Source organism: Manihot esculenta, chromosome 4, assembly GCF_001659605.2.
Source record: "Manihot esculenta cultivar AM560-2 chromosome 4, M.esculenta_v8, whole genome shotgun sequence".
Lineage (NCBI taxonomy): Eukaryota > Viridiplantae > Streptophyta > Magnoliopsida > Malpighiales > Euphorbiaceae > Manihot > Manihot esculenta.
In genome coordinates this window covers 31,041,715-31,062,485 of record NC_035164.2, presented here as the reverse complement: position 1 = coordinate 31,062,485, position 20,771 = coordinate 31,041,715, and the positions used below count along the sequence as shown (strand labels likewise).

At 25.8% G+C, this 20,771-nt stretch overlaps 3 protein-coding genes across 3 annotated transcripts; all 3 read left to right on the top strand.

Annotated features, from left to right (window-relative positions):
- Positions 1-3,521: 3,521 nt before the first annotated feature.
- On the top strand, positions 3,522-4,732 carry LOC110612644 (glycine-rich cell wall structural protein 1.0-like). The gene is made up of 2 exons (XM_021753421.1): positions 3,522-3,577; positions 3,631-4,732. The coding sequence occupies exons 1-2, from the start codon at positions 3,522-3,524 to the stop codon at positions 4,730-4,732; spliced, it is 1,158 nt and encodes a 385-aa protein (XP_021609113.1).
- A 5,335-nt stretch (positions 4,733-10,067) lies between these two features.
- On the top strand, positions 10,068-13,327 carry LOC110613243 (probable receptor-like protein kinase At1g80640). The gene is made up of 10 exons (XM_021754280.2): positions 10,068-10,494; positions 10,883-11,062; positions 11,178-11,428; positions 11,515-11,647; positions 11,731-11,794; positions 11,903-11,999; positions 12,099-12,198; positions 12,566-12,684; positions 12,788-12,877; positions 12,971-13,327. The coding sequence occupies exons 1-10, from the start codon at positions 10,323-10,325 to the stop codon at positions 13,130-13,132; spliced, it is 1,368 nt and encodes a 455-aa protein (XP_021609972.1). The 5' UTR covers positions 10,068-10,322; the 3' UTR covers positions 13,133-13,327.
- A 5,139-nt stretch (positions 13,328-18,466) lies between these two features.
- Positions 18,467-20,116, top strand: LOC110613153 (ribonuclease 3-like protein 1). Its single transcript, XM_021754132.2, has 4 exons — positions 18,467-18,623; positions 18,706-19,003; positions 19,612-19,726; positions 19,898-20,116. The coding sequence occupies exons 1-4, from the start codon at positions 18,537-18,539 to the stop codon at positions 20,082-20,084; spliced, it is 687 nt and encodes a 228-aa protein (XP_021609824.1). The 5' UTR covers positions 18,467-18,536; the 3' UTR covers positions 20,085-20,116.
- The last annotated feature ends 655 nt before the right edge of the window (positions 20,117-20,771 follow it).

The window sequence follows — 20,771 nt, the reverse complement described above, 5'->3', positions numbered from 1 at the left end:
CAATTTCAAATTCTTCCCGTGGCTACATGCATGTGACATCAGGGATGTAGAGATTTTTGCACCCCTTTACATGCTAATGGACATGTTCGGCACTTTGAGAGCTGAACATATCCTCCATATTTGCTCCCATTCCAAACGGCCTCTATTTACAGCTAATTCGGCAGCAAAATTGCCGAATTATACTCCCACCCACCTATAAATTTGCTATCTTCTTACCCCTATTATCAAACTTTTTTTTTTCTTCCTCTCATCTCTTATTGGCTCTCACTTCTATAAATTTACATAATTTTTATTTAATTTTTGATACAACTCAGTTTTTTTTCTCTATAAATTTCATAAAATTATCGTATCTACTTGTTTTAACTCGACTGAAAAAAAAAAACAATGGTAAGTTTTAGATATTTTTTATTGTAAATTAAAATTATTTTTTTATTTTTATTATAAATTTTGTAATAAAAATAAATTTTTAATATAAATTTTTTTTAATAATTAAATATTTAATTTCATTAGTCATATTGATTTGCTTAGTGTTATCTTGGGTCAGAAGATTGTTCCTTTTGAATCCTTCAAAAGAATTTACCGTTTGGGATGATATTTTTTCGAGAAATGCAGCGGCTGCTGTTGCAAAAGAATATCATCTAAAATATCATCACAAAAAAAGTTTATTCAGACATTACTTTATAAATATTTAAAGATGTAGATTATATTTATTTAACTTTATTACAATCTTTAATTATATTTTAAGATCAATTAATATAAAAATATAATTAAAGAATTTTTTTAATTAAATCATTGATGGACGGTTAACAATTTTTTTGAAAAATTATTTATTTATTCTCTTAACTTAAAATACTAATTATTTAATTTTTTAAAAATTTTAAACTTTATTTAATAACATTTCTAAATTTATAAAAATTACATAAAAAATTATATTAACAATATTACTTAATCTGAAATATCTTATATTTTTTTAATTAAAATTTAATATTTTAATTTATTATTTCATTTTTATATATGAAGTAAGAAAAATATATATATATATATTTCAAAATAAAAAAAAAAAGTTTATAGAAAAACCTATGATGATATCCAAATAGAGATAAGGGTGTGTTGAAGAATAAGATTACATCATGTTGAAAGTGAAGGTGTAGAGATGATGGTGTATGGCAAAGTGTGGAGAGGGTGAAGTGAAGCGGTGGAGAGGGAGAAGTGAATAGCTAGAGAAGGAGAAGAAGAGCGGTGAAGAATAACAATTAGGAAAAAGAAGAAGAAAAAAGAAGGAAATGGTGGGAGACTTGGCTTTAAAAGCCAAAGTACTTGCCATATCAGCCAGGGAGTAATTTGAAATTGCTCATGTGGCAAGAAATAGCTTGTTCAACATCATTGGTATCGAACAATGGCAGTTCGACACCCATAATGTCGAACAAGCGTCATCTGACACACAAAATCCGAAAATATTTTTAAATTTCAGGTGAATTGATAATTATTTTTTCTTTGATGCATGGATGAAAAAATGAAAAAAATGAGCATTTTATAACTAATATATTTAATAAAATTATTTCCTAAATGATAATTTTAAAAGTAATTCTAAATAGTAAGTATATTAAATAAATTAAAAAAAAATTAATTGGTAATGATTTTAGTTAAAATAAAATTAAGATAAATTATTAAAAAAATATAAAAAATTGAATAATAATATAAATAGTTTTTAAATACATTTAATAATAATAAAATTTTTTAATAATTTTATAAATTTTCAACTATATGAATAATGATAAAATGCATTTATCAAATATTATAAGGATAAAGTTTAATTGATAAAAAATAAAAATAAAGAATAAAATTATAATAAAAGTAAAGTATGAAATTTTTCTGTGATTAATTTTAAATTTTTCTAATATTAACACGAAGAGTGACATAAAAATTTTGTTAATTTTTAAATATAATTAAAATAATTTTAAAAGATTAGAGTGTAATTAAAAATATATATATATATAATATAAAAGACTTTTTTTCTAGTCATTAATTATAATTAAAAGTTAATAAAAAAATTATATTTTTTGTTATGTATGAAAAATATAATAAATAAAAATTATAAAAAAAAATAAAATATTTTTTAACTAAATGATAATTTAAATAGGATCTAGTCAATTCATAATAAAGCTATCAAAATCATTTAATCATAACAACTTATCATCAATTTATTATAGAATGCAACAGATTTTAACAAAACATTGCAGATTGGATATTCAAGATATTTGATAAAAATTATTGTGTAATTAAAAAAGTTTCATGCATGATTTTACCTAAAAAGTAGGTTATAATTCATTTTGAAATTTGTAATACTTATTTAATCTATTTTAATGGTTATTAAAAGGTTTGTTTGGATTAAAAGAAAATAAAAACTCATAACTAAACAAATTCATATAAGTACTTATATATAAGCACACCTAATAATTTAAATTTCATATGTAATTTAGGCATCCTCTCATATAATTTTAAATAAGACTCACAATAATTTTAGATAAAATTACCTAGAGATTGTTTTATGTATATATCCCAATGTAAATATATATATATATATATATATATATATATTTTATTCTATAATTTTTGTTTATTTTATTTTTTATATGTATTAAAAAATTATTATTTTTATTAATTTTTTAATTATATTTCTTTGAAAGATATTAAATTTTGTTAAATATTAAGAAATATTTTAATAATTAATAAGAGGTTGTATCGGAAATAAGATGAAAATAAATAGTATTATAACAATGAATTTATATATTAAATATAAGTAAAAAGGAAATGAAAAATTATTATTTAGCCTCTATAATATAGAGAGACTCACTAATTAATTTCTTGATTTTAAAAAATATATTAAAATATCTCTGACTTTTTAAAAAATTTACTAATTACTCCCTCTGTTAATTTTCTGTTAAATATTTAACTATTTAGTTTCTATGATCTCACAAGTTTTTAAAAAAAGTTTATTAATTAGTTCCTTCATATTAAGGGTATTTTAGATTTTTTAATAATATTTAACAAGATTTTTTAATAATATTTAACAGGTAAAACTAATCGGTAGACTTTTTAAAATAAATATGCAAAATAAATATATTTTATCCGTTACATTTAATTGTTTCCATATTTTCTTAGTAAGAAGATTTTAAATAGCCCTAGCTAAATGGACCAGGGACAGGATCACAGGAAGGCGAAGAAAAAATTTTAATTTTGAGAATAATTAATTGATTTATTGGGAAAAAAAAACAATTTAGAAATCAAGGCAAGAATTTTCCTACTCTCTTCTATCGTATACTTGGACATCACACGACAATGCGCACGAGCAAACACATGACCAACTAAAATTTTCTGCTTATTGCGTCAAAGATTTGAGTATGAAGACAAGAAGAAACGTTCAGTTCTTTAAGGGAGCGGCACCAGCGATGGTGGTGGAAGCTAATCAACTGGAGGTAAGAGAGGAAGCGATGGTGTCAATGGCTCCACTGGCTCATTAAATGGTAGAGGTCCCTGTGGAATCTGAGGTATTTCAGGAACCAGCGGAGGTGCTGGCGTAAACAACGGTGGTATATCTGGCTGTGTTGGTGCATCAAATATTGGAACCAGGGGTGGTGCTGGTGTGAAATCTGGTACTGGTATATCTGGCTGTGTTGGCGCATCAAATATTGGGACCAGGGGTGGTGCTGGTGTGAACCCTGGTACTGGCATATCCGGCAGTGTTGGCGCATCAAATATTGGGACCAGGGGTGGTGCTGGTGTGAACTCTGGTGGTATATTTGGCTGTGGTGGTGTATCAAATATTGGGACCAATGGTGGTGCTGGGGTAAAAAATGGTGGTATGTCTGGCTGTGTAGGTGCATCAAATACTGGAACTAATGGTGGTGCCGGCGTTAAATATGGTGGTAAATCTGGCTCAGTTGGTGGAGAAAATATTGGGACTAGTGGTGGCGCTGGTGTTAAATTTGGTGGTGTATCCGGTTGTGCTGGTGGATCAAATATTGGGACTAGTGGTGGTGCCGGGTGGTTTGGTGGATCAACTATTGGGACTAGTGGTGGTGCAAAAGGGAAGTCATTCGGAGGGGATAGCCATGGAATTATTGGTGATGGTATGAGTTCGGGTGGGGGTGGAGAAGGGACTAGTGGTGGTGGTGGGAATATTACTGGTATGATAGGAGGTGGAAACACTGGAGGGGGTGGAGATGGAACTAGGGGTGGTGGTGGTGGCAGAGACGGTGGGGGTGGAGATGGCGGAGGAGGTGATGGGATGATAGGAGGTGGGGATGAAGGTGGCCGAGAGGGAACTACAGGGGGTGGTGATGGGACTAAGGGAGGTGGGGATGAAGGTGGCGAGGATGGAACAACAGGTGGTGGTGATGGTGATGGGACTAAGGGAGGTGGGGAAGGCACCAGTACCCGTGGTGGAGGGGGAGATGGGAGGAGTGGAATTGGAGGAGGAGAAGGCACAAGAGGCGGTGGCAAAGGGGGAGGCCGCCTGGGAGGGGAAGGTGTTGGTGTAGGATTGAAAGGATTATCAGGAGAAGGGGAAGTAGGGAAAGGCCATCGGCCACAAGCATCAAACAAGTATAGAAAAAATGGGTCACAGCGAGATGGCCTTGTCGCTCTTCTTCCATGGCTGCTTCTTGATGATCTGCTGCGTCTGCTTCTTCCACTTCTACTGAGTCTTCTCTTATCTTCTTGTCCTGGTTGATGGTAAGCTGTGGATTCTGCGAGAGATTGGGCGATCAAAAGCAGTGACAGAAGAATCAGAATCACTAGGTTAACCTTCATTATCTTTTTTAGAAAAAGAAAACGTAATATCTCAGTGCATGCTGCTCTTGTTCATAGCTCATGCAAGGAGACAAGTGTTATATAGAAAAGCAATTCTTGGTAATGAATTAAAGAGAAGCCCATCTTTACAGCTCACGATTTAATGAAGCTACAGAGAATACCTCGGGCATTAGGCTTTGTCGTCAAAAATTTTGAAACTAAGTTAAAATGAAATGGTGGAGAAAATATTAAGGATGAGGTACATTTAATTTGTGCGGTGGAAGGGAAGAGATAAATATAAATATATTTACGAGTTTCAATACTAGCTTGTTAAATTTAGGTATGCTCAGCTCAGGAATGGTTGAAAGATGGAAGAGCAAATGGATAATGTTTCATCTACACAAGAGAAGAGTGTGCCTAGTTTTATGTGCCTTTCTTTTTTACCACAACAACCTTATGTGAATGCAATGCAATATCAAGGGCTGCTTCCTCCTTCTGCAAACATCATTTCTACTCATGTTTATGTTTTCTTCTATCACTTGTTTGGGGATACTCATGTATTATATAAATAATATTTTTTATACTTTTTATTATTCTAAAATTATTTTTTTAATATTATAATAATATATAAATTAATTATTATAATCCTATTTTATTTTATTTTATTTTTAAAAAATTTTTCAAAATATTTTTAAGATTGATATAATTAAAAACTTAATAAAAAAAAATTTAATAATTTCTTGCATGTAGGATTGAATTTATCAGCAATTTGGTCATTCAACGCCTTTGTTTATTTCCTTGCAAAGCTAAGTTTCTTTGGCGGACTTGACCATTTATAACTTTGGTGGGTTTTGGGCCTAGGCTGGGGCTGGGGCTGGGGCTCACTGTTTCCTAATCAATCATCTTTAGCAAATTAATTTTTAAGAAATTAAATTATGTTTTGTAGAATACTTCTATTTGAATTTTTTTTTTTATAGTAAATTTATGTAACTATAATTTGGATTAGAAAAAATATTTTTTTATAACTAATAATTCTATTTATTAATGTACCTATAATTTGATACGAAAGCTTTTTCCATTAAAAATTAAAAATTTTATTTTTAATGCAAGCTATCAAATGATAATTACGATAATCATTATGATATTTGGTGGATAAATATTAATTAATTAATTAAAAATATTAATATTATGAAATATGTTCCGTTTAAAAATAATTTATATATAAAAATTTTATCCCAAAAGAAAATTGAAAATTTATAAGTTAATAATTTATTGAAATAAATATTTTGAAGGAGTTCATAATGATAAATTTATCATTATTATTATTATTATTATTATTATTATTATGGAGAGGATGTTGGAATGGGAATGCACAGTTAGACAAAGGTACAGAACATTAGTTGTCAATAATAATTTAGATGTAAGAATCACATGGATCTGGAATCCCATTAAAAAATCTCAGAAATTGCCTACTTCTTGGAAATTATTTTTTATTAATATTTTGCATTTTTATTATAAAAATGATAGCTTCATAATAAAAATGTTTTATATTTAAAATACTCAAAAAATTGATTAATAAAAATAATTTTCTTGATTGAAAAGATAAATTCATATTTTTTAGAATAAATTATTTTTAAACTTTAAAAATTTATTATTTCATCTGTCTCATAATTTTTTTTTTAGTTATTTCAGAATTATTATCCATTTTCTGCACTATAATAACATATAAATAAATTATTTTAAAATTATTTAATTTTACCTTAATTTTAAGAAATTTTTTGAAACACTTTTATTTTTATTTATTTTTTAAAAATTTATTTTTTATACTTTTTAGTGTTTAAAATATTTAAAAAATTTAATGAATGAAAAATATTTTTGTAGTTAAAAAAAAATTATTTTAAGAAAATAACTTAAAAGAACATCATTTTTTACTACTTAAAATTTTTATATATAAATTTATTAATAAAATTTATTTTTTAAATCAAAATTAAATAATAAAAAATAAGTTATTTATTAAAAAAAATTTTATAAAAAATAATTTATAAATATAAATTATTTTTTACAAATAAATTAAAATTTTAGAATTTAATAAAAATTGATATTTTTAAGATGAATATAACTGAAAAATTAATAATTTTTTTTTAATATACGTAAAAAATAAAATGAATAAAAATTATGAAATAATTAAAGTAATAAAATTAAAATGTGTAAAAATATTATTAATAAACTTATTTTTAAATTAAATCAAATAAAAAAGAAATAAGTTATTTTCATATAAATAATTGTTTTGCGAAAGAATGGTTAGCATGTCTCGATCTCCTAACGGTTCAACTGTTCTATATTATTGTTTATGTATGCGATTTTGGTATGCTCATTGACCTGACTTCTCTAAATCATTTTCTATACACACAATTATTCCATTATTTTAATAATTTTTTTAACTAAAATTAAAACTTTTAAGCTAAATTCATTTAAGAGAAAATATTTTTTTAAAAAATATTTTTTATATTTAAAATACTAAATAAATTTTAAAAATAAAAATATTTTTTCTGATTAAATAAAAAATTATTTAGAATTTTTTAAATTAAAATTAAATAATAAAAAATAAACTATATTATTAAAAAATATTTTACATGAAAAATATGGAAAATATTTTTTAAATATAAATCATTTTTTAAAAACAAATGAAGGCGTAAACTAATTTTAAAAATGTAAATGGATAAAATTAAACTTTATAATATATTAAGTATTAAACCAATGAGAATCTACCAAGAAATAAATTTAGGAAAACCAACCAATCATGTCCATGATTGTAAGAGTATATACTACCAACCGATTAATAATTAATATTTTTATTAAATTAATATTAAATCTCACTTCAAAATATACACTAATATTTTTTTTTTATTAATTAGGTGTTTATAAATTATGCGTGGATGAGAAGACCAAACCCACCATTTATATATTTATATTTTAATATTTTTATTTATGGATCCAATAAATGTTTAAATTTTAAAATTTTACTATTAAAATTAAAGTATTTAATAAATAAAAATAATAAAATATGGATATATAAATATATATTTATCTTATATTTAATTTTTTTTCTTATTGCTCTATTTTTTTAATTATAATATTATCGTTATATATTTAGAAAACTCATCAGTAGATAATAAATTTTATAAATCATTAATCTCACTTTGATTGTGTAATAAGTTTACTCAAATATGAGTGCAAACTCTTTTTTGATAATAATTTTAAAGATAATATTTAGTTTTGTGAATTAATTAAAATTCTAATATTTAAATATTAAGTGAATAAATTATAAAAAATTATTTTGTATATTATTTGATTAATTATTATTAAAATAAATATAAAAATGAGAGTGGTTATGTTAGATTATTACAATCAAACTGTCACATGGCCAAAAAAATAAATAATTAATAATAATTATGAAGTGTCTCTTCGGGATAGGTGTATAATACAGGATTGACAATGCTTGAAAACGATTAGTTAAGTGCTTAGCTGCACTTAATGAATGCTACATTTCCACTTCCCCATTTTACCATATATGGATATAATTGGTTCCGATTGAGTTTAATTTAGATTTTTTTATTTTAAATATATTATTTTTTGAAAAGTAATTGTTTAAAAATAATTTAATTAAATTAGAATAAATAAATTATTTCCATCCACTAAATTTTTATTTTTAATTTCTCAAACATAAAAAAAATCAATTAACCGGAAATAATTTTCACACTTTACAAATTTTAAATTTTTTAACTGAGTTATTCTAATTAAATAAAATCTTACAAATTAAATCAGTTAATATAATATTAAAGTTTATTAGATAAAAAAATTATTTTTTTCGCATTCAACTCAATTTTAAGTATTTATCTTAAATAATTTTGATTAAAAATTTTTTTAATCAATATGTCATACCATATAAAATTATATTTTTTTAAAATGAAAATTGAGAATTATAAAAGTAGAACCTGAAATCTCTCGGATACGCTTATTATTGAGTTAAACTTGTCCGTGCATATAAAATTATACTTTAAAATGCCTATTGAATAAAAAAAATCAAAACGTTTCTATTAATTTATATTTATATTCAAAATTTTAAATTTTGGATAATAAAATTAAAATATTATCGTTTTGTTTCAATTATAACTAAAAAAATAAATTAAATATAAAAAGTTATTGAAAAATTATAATATAGTCTAAAGTGTTATTTGACTAATAAAATAGTCTTTAAAATATATATTTTTTATTTCAATAATATTCTTTTTTATTAATCCTTATTTACTTCATATTCTTATTTTTATGCATATATGGTAATTTAATAAAAATTTAAAATATAAAAAATTATAATATAAAATATATAATATTTTATTTTATTTATTATTATTAATATAAAATATAATCTTTTATCAAATTAATTAATAAATTAATATATATTACAAGTATAATTATTATATAGATAAATAAAATAAAAATATTAAATATCTCAAATAATTTATAAGAAATATAATTAATATATTTAAATTTTTATAAAAATCATAAAAGAATTATTTTTTTTGAAATGGCATAAAAGAATTACTTTATATAGTAAAATATGTATATTTAATATTATTAAGGTAAAATATAATTTTTTATATATTAAAAGTATATACATAATTTATAATAGTGACTATAAATATTTAATAAAATAATTTAATATATAATATTTATATGTGATATTTTATTTAATAAAAATTTATTTGTAATAAATATTTATTTAATATTATAAATTATAAATATAAAATAAATTTATTTTTAATATAAAATTTAAATTAAAAAATTATATATTTATTAATATAAAAATTTAAGGATTATATTATAATTTATTATTGATTTTTTTAAATTTAATTTAATTATTTTAATTATAATCGTGATAAATTGAGAAGTGTTTAATTTTATTATATAAAATTTAAAATTTAAAATATAAATATAAATTAATGTAAATATTTAAAATTTTTTATTTAATAGATATTTTGAGAAATAATTTTATATGACTTTTTTAATTAAAATTAAAATAAATATAAAAAATAATTTTATTATTTAAAATTTTAAAATTAAAATATAAATATAAAAAATAATTAATTTGTTTAATTTTTTTTCAATAAATCTAATAATAATATTTCAACAAATTCTTTGATAATAATTATTTTTTTAATCAAGTATATCTTTCAAAACAAAAGAACACCGTCATAAGTCAGAAATGGAGGTGCAAGCAAAAAGCACTGAAACCCCACATACCTGTACACATGTTTACTCTGCAATGTCTACTCCCCACAACTTCACTGCACATTAAACACTTTTACTTACCAAACTTCTCAAGGAAAAACAAGAAATTTGCTCTCTGTTTTCTCTGTAAAGTCCTCTATCTCTTCCTGCAAACACAGAATAAAGCCAAGAAATATCCAAGTTTGTTTTAGTTTTGATTGCAAGTTTAAAAAAAAAAACATCTTTTCTGGAGAAACAGGACAATGAACCTTCTTGCTCTGTTTCTGCCCATGTGTGTATTGTCTAGCACAATTTTGTTTTTCTTACTTGATGCCAGACCAGAGTCAACATTCCCCACCTATTCTGGGCCTGTTTCTCTTGCAAAGAGAGAACCCATTTCATTATTCTCTGCAAAAATGGAAGCTCAATCTCCAGGTATGTCAGCTATGCGCATTTTGTATTTCTTTTTTCAAATTATGGCTTTTGTTTCTTGAATTTATTGCTCTGTTTCTGTCATAAATACATTCTCCTTTCGGTGTCATGGATCAACGATTTTGCCATTCAAATCATAATCTGAAACCTGAGTGCCGTGATTCAATTTCGCTTAGATTTCGTCTCGATCTCTGCAGTTTGTTGTTGATGGGTCTATGTGGGAAAGGAAGTTTCAATATAAGATTGTTCATTTCTGTGTTAATTTGGCGCAAAGACTCTAATCTCTTCTCCTTCTTCTTTCTTCCTCCTCCTTGAATGCTGATTTTTTTAAACTAAACCATTCCAACAATGTATAATAAATTATGCTTATGCACGTTTACTGCTTATCCAGGAGTGCCTATGGGTCCTGTGGTTAAAATAGTGCACCATCATGATCTAAACAAGAGAATCCTCATTGCACTAATAGTTGCTTCTTCTCTCCTTGGAGCAATCTTGTTGTTTCTGTCATGTTTCTGGATCCACAGAAGGAAAAGCTCTAAGAACCCTAGCTTGAAAGGCAAACAAAATTTTGGTATCTTCTTTATTCAGAAGTTTCTTTCACATTGATTGCAGCTTTTCTTAGGAAACAGTTTACCACAGTTGTGCTTATGTATTTTTGCTGTTTCTTTGTTTAATTCAATGTTAAGATGCTAGAACTAGGCATTCCCTCAGTCCAGTTCTGCAAAAATTGAATTCCTTGAAGGTTGTTGGTAAGAAGGATTCCATTGCTTTGATGGAATATCAGTTGTTAGAAGCTGCAACAAACAATTTCCAAGAGAGTAATTTACTTGGTGAAGGTGGTCATGGACGCGTCTACAAAGCTCGTGTCAGTGAAAAACTCCTTGCAGCTGTGAAAAAATTGGAGGGTGTAGGACGAGATGTGCAAAGAGAATTTGAGGTAATGCCATGCTGATATTGGTTTGCATATCTATTGTTGAGTGTATGAATTCTCATTAGTTTTCTTCCTTCTGATTTCAAGTGCAGAATGAGATGAAGTGGTTGACAAAAATTCAGCATCAGAACATAATTTCTCTGTTGGGTTACTGCATTCATGACGAATCGAAGTTTCTCGTGTATGAAATAATGCAAAATGGATCTTTGGAAAGTCAGTTGCATGGTATAATTCCTTAGAAGAACAAACAATGAATGGTATGAATTTATAAATCCTTTTGCTTATTGATGATATGATGAACATTTTAGGACCTACACATGGATCGGCATTAACTTGGCATCTGCGGATGAAAATTGCTGTTGATGTTGCAAGGCAAGTGAAATGCTCAATTTTGCTTTTTGTACTTTACTCTCTCTTTCTCTCCAAAGAATATTGCTTTATGTCGTGCTAACTAGTGGCCACCGGATTGATGCTGACCAGAGGACTACAATATCTTCACGAGCATTGTAATCCTCCTGTTGTCCATAGAGATATAAAGTCATCCAACATTCTTCTGGATTCCAACTTCAATGCCAAGGTAAAATCTGTATGTAACAGATTAAAGAGCAACACAATCTTTAGCTGTGCATGTCTATTACTCTTTATTATGATATGATGCCATGTTCTTTTTCTTCAGCTTTCGGACTTTGGCCTTGCTGTTACTTCTGGAATCAAAGCCAAAAACATAAAGCTTTCAGGAACTCTAGGTTACGTTGCCCCTGAGTACCTTTTGCAAGGTATGCTCAATTTTTGTACAATAATTATGTGGCACATATTATCAATAAAGCTTGTAAAATCAATTGAACTCTGTCATTTGTTGTGCTACTTTTGCTTCTGAAACTAAGAAAATATTCTTCAAGAGTCCAATAAGAGCTGTTGAATGAGGCACATATCATCATGATTCGGCTTGATTGGTCTATTTTCCTTTATAAATACATAAAAAGATTGGAAGGGGAAGCAGAACATTATAATTCTTTTTTCTACTTTTTGATGCTGCAATAATGAGGACTCCGAGCTAAACATCTAAACATGGATGTAATTTATTATTTTTTCTTGAAGAAAGGTAAGAGTGAGACCTAATCATAATCTTTTGGAGTTGTCCAGGTAAATTAACTGATAAAAGTGATGTCTATGCATTTGGAGTTGTTCTTCTGGAGCTACTCATTGGAAGAAAACCAGTGGAAATGATTTCAGAAGAGCAATGTCTGTCTCTAGTAACATGGGTAATTTTCCTTCAACACAAACTGCAGATGTACTCTCTGATATAATTCCCATGAGAATCCCAAGCTTGTGGAACTTAATTATAATCCCATTTCTTACATGCAGGCCATGCCTCAGCTTACTGATAGATCAAAACTTCCGAATATCGTCGACCCAATTATCAAGGATACTATGGATATAAGGCACTTATACCAGGTACATGAACTGCATTAGAATTCTATCAATGTTGTGCTTTAACTCTGTGTTCTTGCTTGCAGTTAAGTTAAATTATGTGTTCTCATTGATCAGGTAGCTGCAGTGGCAGTACTCTGTGTACAGCAAGAACCGAGTTATAGGCCGCTGATAACTGATGTTCTGCATTCACTCATCCCTCTCTTGCCTCTCGAGCTCGGAGGTTCACTAAAAATTACAGAACCTCTGCCTGCTGCCTTGAGTTTTCAACAAAGATGATGGAATATGCAGATGTGTTTGTGTTCTTAATGTTCATTCTTTTTCATACAACATTTACTTGTGTAGACTTGGATGCTTGCAATATGATTACAGATATTTTTTTTCCCTTGTCATATAAAGTTTGTAAATTAATTGAATCAAATGTGATTTGTCCATACTAAGGTTCTTGTAACGGTGGGTCTGAGACCATTTTCTGAGATTGAATTCCATATTAGCAGCATTATTTATCCGAGCTTCTAAACATAATTGATATAGGACTGATTCTGTCGGAAATTTTAACCAATAACGTTTAGCGAGGACGAAATAATAAAACCAACAGGTTTGAAGTCGAAAACTCTTATTGGAACTCTTGAAAAAGTGAAAAGTATTCCAAAACAGTTAAAGAACAGTTTATTTATAATAGAAAATTATAATATGAAAATTAAAAAAAAAAAATTTTAAAAATAATTAAAATGCAAAATTTACTTTTTAAATGGTAGAGTTTTCACCTCAAATTTAGTGATAAGCCTACGGCCGTCGTTACATTTTTGAAAGTTGTACGTTTCAAAATTTTCTTTTTAAAAAGCTATTGTGGATTTTCATTGAATATTGACGGTACAAATTAAGTATAATCCAAATCTACCGTAAGGTACAAATTAGGTATAATCCAAATCTGCTGTAAAGTCAAAGGATAAGTGTTTGGTATCAAGAATTGCTGCTTTTTTTTTTCTAAAATATTATTGCTTCTTTTATATGCATCATAATGTGCATGTATGTAAAGCAAAGGTTTAGAATAATAATAATGATAATAATAAGAAAAAATTACTATATTCTAAACAATGATAATAATAAGAAAAAATTACTATTTAATTTCTAAAATATGGAAAAATTTATTAGTTAATCTCTTAGTTTTAAAAAATATTTAATTAATCTATTTGTTAATTTTGCCGTTAAATATTTTATTATTCAATTTTTATAATTTTAAAAAATTTATTAGTTAATCTCTTAAATTTTTAAAAAGTTTACTAATTAATTCCTTCATATTAGAGATATTTTAGATTTTTTTTTAATACTCAATAGTTAAAACTAATAGAAGACTAATTAATAAATTTTTTAAATTGTTAAGACGTTCTAATGTATTTTTCAAAATCGAAAAATCAACTAGTAAAATTTTTTGTACTTTAGAGATTAAATGTTATTTTTCCTACTAATAATAATAATAATAAGAAGAATAGCCGCTTAGCTGGCGGCTTCAGACTCCTGCTCGTCCTGGAAATGGACCACAGGCAGATTATTTATACCAGAAAGTGAACGGAGTTAAGTAAACCTTGGATAAAACTTATGCGAATCTTGGATGTGTCTTATGCAATGTCAAGCAATCTGACTTCCACATATCTGCAATAACAGTTTAGGAAGATATGATATTTTAGAAAGTTGAGAATATTTTGATATCGTTGTTTTTTAGACTTTAATAGTTTAATTAATACTGATAACTCTTTTATAAATAAATAAATTAAAAACATTTATCTTTTAATATTGAAACCAAGTAATATAAAATAAATTATTTTGAAAACATATAAATTTAATTTAATTTTCCAGAATAAATGTAATCCAAGTAAAACTTAAATACTAGACACTGAAAGGCGTGAATCAATATACACACACGAGAGGAGAGGAGTGGGGTGAAAGGTTTTAAAGACAATGACATGTGCCAACCAGGGATTTACCTTCAAATTTCTCACTTCTCTTGATTTTTTATCCACTTCCTCTGGACTTTTTCTTCTTTAGGATTCCTCTTTCGTTGATGTTTTAGAAATCTGAATTATCATCCCGTAGTCTCTACTGTAATTTGTTGATTTGTAGAGTTTTTTCAACATTGGTTTCTATATGTATGGCCTTTACCTAGCTAAGAAGACTAGAATGATAAAGAAGGCAAAGAGGCTCTCTCTCTAGTCGAAGGAGCTTAGATTAGGGTTGAATTTTGGGCTTGGTCCTTGGGCTTAGCTTAATCTGTTTGGGATTTGTCATGCTTTAGTCTATCTGAACAGGGTTAGTTGCTTGGATCATGATGTTTAATACCCAGTATCCTTGTATATGGGCTTCAGGCATTTCATCAATGCAAACTCTATCTTGTAAATAAATAAATAAATATATATGCACATGGATAATATTTTAATTTAGAATTCATTTATTTTAAGGGAGTAATATTCGATTTAAATCGAAAAATTAATCGAATTGAAATAATTTAAAAATTCAATTTGATTTTTATTCATTTTGATTCGATTTAATTTTTAATTTAAAAAATTTTAATTATTTCAATTCGATTTTAATACAAAATAAAAAAATTAAATTATAATTAAGTTGAAATATTTTAATTAAATTTTAAAAATAAAATATCTATTAAAAAATTTAAATGATTAAACCGAAGCAAATCAAATTAAATTAGACTGATTCAATTCGATTTAATTTTTATTTAAAATCAATTTGATTTGATTTTTATAAATACTAAAATTTTAATTTTCAATTTATTCAGTTTGATTTAGTTTTAAATTGAATCAGCTAAATGTTGAACCCTAATTTATTTTATTAGTATTAATTTTTTCGAATGAAAAAATTTAATTTATTTTAAAGAAAAATAACTTTACCGTTTTAAAGGAGGAAGTTATTTAAATTTTATTAAAATCTTTATATATAAATTTATTAAAATATTTTATTTTTTAAATTAAATTTAAATAATAAAAACAAACTAATTACTTTTATTTTTTTTCTCTGATTATTGTCAATTTCTTTGTTTTATTGTGGAAGTATCATATAAATTAATTATTATAATTCTATTTAATATTATTTTATTTTTAAAATAATTTTTTTATTAATTATTATTTTTTAAGAGAGATATAATTAAAAATTAATAAAAATTTACTTTTTTTAATATATATATAAGGTGAATAAAAATTATAAAAAAATATTTTGTGAGAAAATAAAAGTAGTTTTAATTTTATTTTTTTAATAACATAAAAAACTGAAGAGATATCTGTTTCTTTTCTAATGTTTTCTTTGAACATGCAATTAAGAGTTGTTATCGGTCACGAGTATTGGGGAAGTAAGGTTAGTAATATTTAGTTTAAATTGAAAAAATTAATTAAATTAATTAATTTAAAATTTTAATATAATTATTTATTTTTTATTTTTAAATTTTTTTAATTATTTCAATTTGATTTAGTTACCGTACAACAAAGCCATCATCAAACAAACACGAGAAGAGAAATATTTACCTACAACATTTTCAGTATTGAAGAAATCCAAGAAATTCTTATTTTAAGTGATATATTATTATTATAAAGTATTTACTGTAGTTTATCTATTTTTCATTTGAAAAATATTAAGTTAGGATATTAAATATTTATGTTGAAAACTTTTCATAATTAATTTCAATTAAAATTTAAAATCTCTGTTGAGTAACGATTACAATATTACAATATCCTTAAATGAAGCAAAATATACCTAACATAAACAAATAAATAGGAGTTAGTTGGGCATCCCTTCCATACTTTCTAACTAAAATTTTTTATTGGAAAATTTAAAATTAATAAAATATTTTTAAAATTTTAAAAAATTTATTAATTAATGATTTTATAAATTTTAATTAATAAATATTTTATTATTTAATTTATGTATATAAAAAACTTATTAATTAATAGTTTAGTTTTGAAAATATCTAATAATTATTTTTTTTAAATTTTTTAAATTAATAGAAAATTAGTTAATTGACTTTCAAAAATGGATAAACCATAATTTAATTCTTTATTTTAATTTTTCTATTTTTAAAATTTAATAATTTAATTTTTTACACTCGAAAAAATTACATTTTTAAAAATTAATAATTTAATTCTTTACAATTAAAAAAATTATTAATTTTTATCTTTAAATTTTTAATTTATTTTCCATTTATTTTAATAAAAATGACTAAATTACTCTTTAATATATATTTTATTTAAAATAATATAGTCCCTAAAATTTAATTAAATTTATAATAAAGTCTTTATAATTTTTCAAATTGATCCCTGTATTTCATAATTATTGAAGAGTAAAATTTCAAAATCATCCCCTATATATTTAATTAGTTATAAATAATTCTTGTATTTTGTAATTGAATGTATTTTGAAATAAGCTATTTTAATTTTATAAATTAATTTTTAAATAATTATGATATTTAAAAATAAGTTTCATATTTTATATAAATTGATCTTTTAATATTGTAATTATTTATTAAAAACCCTTATAATTTTATAAAATATTTTTTAAGTATTATAAAAATTTATACTAAATTCTTATAATTTAAGAATATTGAAAATAAAATTAAATTAAGAAAAAATATAATTAGAAGTGAGAATTCAGTAGATTTAATTTTAAACTGAAATCAAAAAATGAAAAATTAAAATTATAAAAAATTATAATCGAAATCGAATGAAAATCAGAGAACAATCGAATTGAATCAAATCAAATCAACTTGATTCGATGCAATTTAAATTAGAAATACAATATGCACGCTTGATCTCTGCTTCCACATTTCTATAGCTAAATAAATTGTAAAATCAATTAAAATCTAATAGTTTCGTCAATAAATTTTTTAATTTCAAAAATAAAAGAATTAACTACCGTTATAATTACAAATACAAAATCGCCGTGCTGGAGAGTTGTGAATGATACAATATTAATGGCGCGATAGAATAATACTGATGATAATGGCAAGACAGAACATCAGCGGCTATAATAGCGATGATGTCGATATCCAGAACAAAAGCGAAATAGAGAGCACTGTCAATGACTGCAATGATAGCAAGATTGAAAGCAAAAGCCAGATAGAGCAGCACTGATGAAATAGAGCTACACCGGCAATATGGCAATAAAAGTGATGACGATGAGATCCAGAGCAAAAGCAAAATTGGGAGCCGCATCTACAACAAAATCGAGAGCAACATTTAGATTTTTAAAGTATTTGGATTCTACGAAAAAGAAAAAAGAGAGAGAACGAGAAAAAAAGAAAAAGAAAATAATTAAAAAGAAAAAAATACAGATTTAAAAGTGAAAAATAGTGTTTGGGTGAATTTTTTTTATTTAAATAATATTTTAATTTTTTTTAATAAAAATTAATGATGAGTTAATTCTAAATAAATTAGTTTATAATTTATTTAAATATAAAAAAATTAAATTACAAAATTTAAAAATAATAAAGAGTAAAATAAATATTTCATTAAATTACAATTTATCCTCCTAAAATTTTAGATATTTTAATATTAGTTTTTCACACCAGAGCAATCATACAATAAGCCCCACTTGTCATTATGGTATGATTAATTGGCATATCTATGGGCTTTCTCTAGAACAGAGAAGCAACAGAATTCAAGAGAAGGAAATGAAGAGATAGATGGAGAAGCCACGGAAACAATCCGAAACCCATATCAATCTCAAGAATCTTCCTCCCATTGATCCACTCACCAAGACCCAATCCCAGGTACTCACCAAATCAAGAAACAAGAACCCCCCTCTCTCTGTGTGTGTTGAAATCTTGAGCTGATTCTTCTCTGTTTTTGCAGGTTAAGAAAATCACCACAGCAACCAGATATGTGCCCAGAGGTGCCAAGCCAGGACCCCTGGAAGAGAGACCCAGGTCAGCAAAATTATTTTATCAGCAGGCAAACACAGAATCAGATTCGGTAGCTGATAAAAATTTATTACCCAATAAGCATAATCCCAGAGATGATGAAGATGATGCTTCTGATTGCTGTGTCAAGCACATAACAGACTCTAATTACATTAACTTCAAGACTCAGACTCAGACCAAAGAGGATTTTGAGATCAGTAGGGATGATAGAGCCTTCCATAATCACTCAGGTAAATAGAACGGGAATGGGTTTCTCTGTTTACCCTTAGATTTCCAATCAATTTACTTGGAGATTCTTGATTTAGGATCTAATTACTGCACTTATTTGGGGGTACTCTCTTGCTGTGAATTTGTGATTGGAACCTGATGCTGTGGTTGGCATTTGCTTAATGTGTTTAATAACATATTCTGGTTTTAGATGTTTGTCCCTCACAATTTGATGTTTACTTAGTTTTTGTGTAGAAAGAACAGACTGAAATGGGCTCTGTTGATACATTAGATCTGGGATGTAAAACTTTGCAAGTGATGGTTAACAAATTAGCCATTTTGAAAAAATTGTCCCAACAAAATACAATATAAAAGAACAACCATTGGTTTAAGGTTTCTGCTTTCCAAGGGGAGAATTCAGGTCTCTCCAGGGAAAAAAATATTGTTGGGAAGGGCAACCACATATCCAAAGGGATTAGTATTTTTATAGATGAGAAATGCTATGAACCTCACTTTTCAAGTAATTGTCATTAGTCAAAGAATCAACCAATAGGATAAAGAGATTGTATTAAACAAACAAGAATTTTTATTTTATTGTATCTCATTCAAACTCTAATATTGTTTCTATCAGGTGAAGCAAATAAAACATCAGCAAAATCACAATTGTATGAGATTTGTGCAGCCAACAGTTGGAAACCTCCTTTATTTGAATGCTGCAAAGAGGAAGGACCTTCCCACCAGAGATTGTAAGATGTGCTGTTTTGCCTATACTCTCTTTATATTTCTATATATTTTTTAAAACATCCTCTTTGAAATTAAAAATTTTGCAAAAAATTCATTTGAATTAATTTCTTTCCATGTATTCTTTTATAGTAAATAAATGTATTTTGTTCCTGATTGATTGAAGAATTGGACAGGTTCACATTTAAGGTTTCAGTGGAGATTGAAAGGGCAGGTGCAGGATCTATCTTGGAGGGTTTTGGTGGCCCTAGGCCGCAAAAGAAGATTGCAGCAGAGCATGCAGCTGAAGGGGCATTATGGTACTTGAAGCATCTTTGTTCCTATTTTCCAATAAGAAACGTTGGAGAAAAGAAAAATAAATAATTTATAATTCCAATCTTGTTTATTAATTTCTACATGAGATTTTTTTTAATTGCAACGTTAAAACTAACTGCGTCAAAACCTATAAATTCATTCTAATGGTTATAACGACTATCTCCACACCCCCCCAAAAAAAAAATACAACTTAAAGTAAATGGTTATTTATTTAGATTTTAATATTATAAAAATATAAAGACTCAAATTTAAATATAATTTTAATAAATAAATAATATATTTTTAGTTATCGAATGAAATTAAACAACTTGAAACAAATGATGTAAGTATAGTAAATGATAGAGCCCTGAACCGTTAGACAATGGGCACGTTAATTTTTTAAAATTTTTTCTGAATTTAAAAGAAAGTACTTGAATTTCTGCAATAATTAAAAAATATTAATATTTAAATTTAAATAGAGTTCCCGATAAGTATCACAAAAACGATAAGTATCACAAACTTAGTTTAATAATAAATATATTTAAATAAATTTAAAAAATTTTAAATTTTATTATCTTAAATCCTCGGTTTTATTTAAAAAAAAATAATGGAAGAACTGAATTGGAAAAATGAAAAATTGTGATGTTTTCTGGCTAAGCATTTTGTTTTTTCAATAAAACTTGCAATTTTAATTTTCCTCTGGCCCTCCACCATTGCAATTTTAGGATATACTCCACCCATCATTCAATGTTGTTT

What these genes read in the sequence shown, in the direction of transcription:
- LOC110613243 (XM_021754280.2), top strand. Translation starts at nt 10,323, where the DNA reads ATGAACCTTCTTGCTCTGTTTCTGCCCATGTGTGTATTGTCTAGCACA. An exon ending in TTTGGAAAGTCAGTTGCATG is followed by an intron (nt 11,648 to 11,730) that starts GTATAATTCCTT and finishes TGAACATTTTAG; the next exon opens with GACCTACACATGGATCGGCA. An exon ending in ATTGCTGTTGATGTTGCAAG is followed by an intron (nt 11,795 to 11,902) that starts GCAAGTGAAATG and finishes GATGCTGACCAG; the next exon opens with AGGACTACAATATCTTCACG.
- LOC110613153 (XM_021754132.2), top strand. Translation starts at nt 18,537, where the DNA reads ATGGAGAAGCCACGGAAACAATCCGAAACCCATATCAATCTCAAGAAT. An exon ending in TCACCAAGACCCAATCCCAG is followed by an intron (nt 18,624 to 18,705) that starts GTACTCACCAAA and finishes CTGTTTTTGCAG; the next exon opens with GTTAAGAAAATCACCACAGC. An exon ending in GGACCTTCCCACCAGAGATT is followed by an intron (nt 19,727 to 19,897) that starts GTAAGATGTGCT and finishes AGAATTGGACAG; the next exon opens with GTTCACATTTAAGGTTTCAG.
- LOC110612644 (XM_021753421.1), top strand. Translation starts at nt 3,522, where the DNA reads ATGGTAGAGGTCCCTGTGGAATCTGAGGTATTTCAGGAACCAGCGGAG. An exon ending in GAACCAGCGGAGGTGCTGGC is followed by an intron (nt 3,578 to 3,630) that starts GTAAACAACGGT and finishes TATTGGAACCAG; the next exon opens with GGGTGGTGCTGGTGTGAAAT.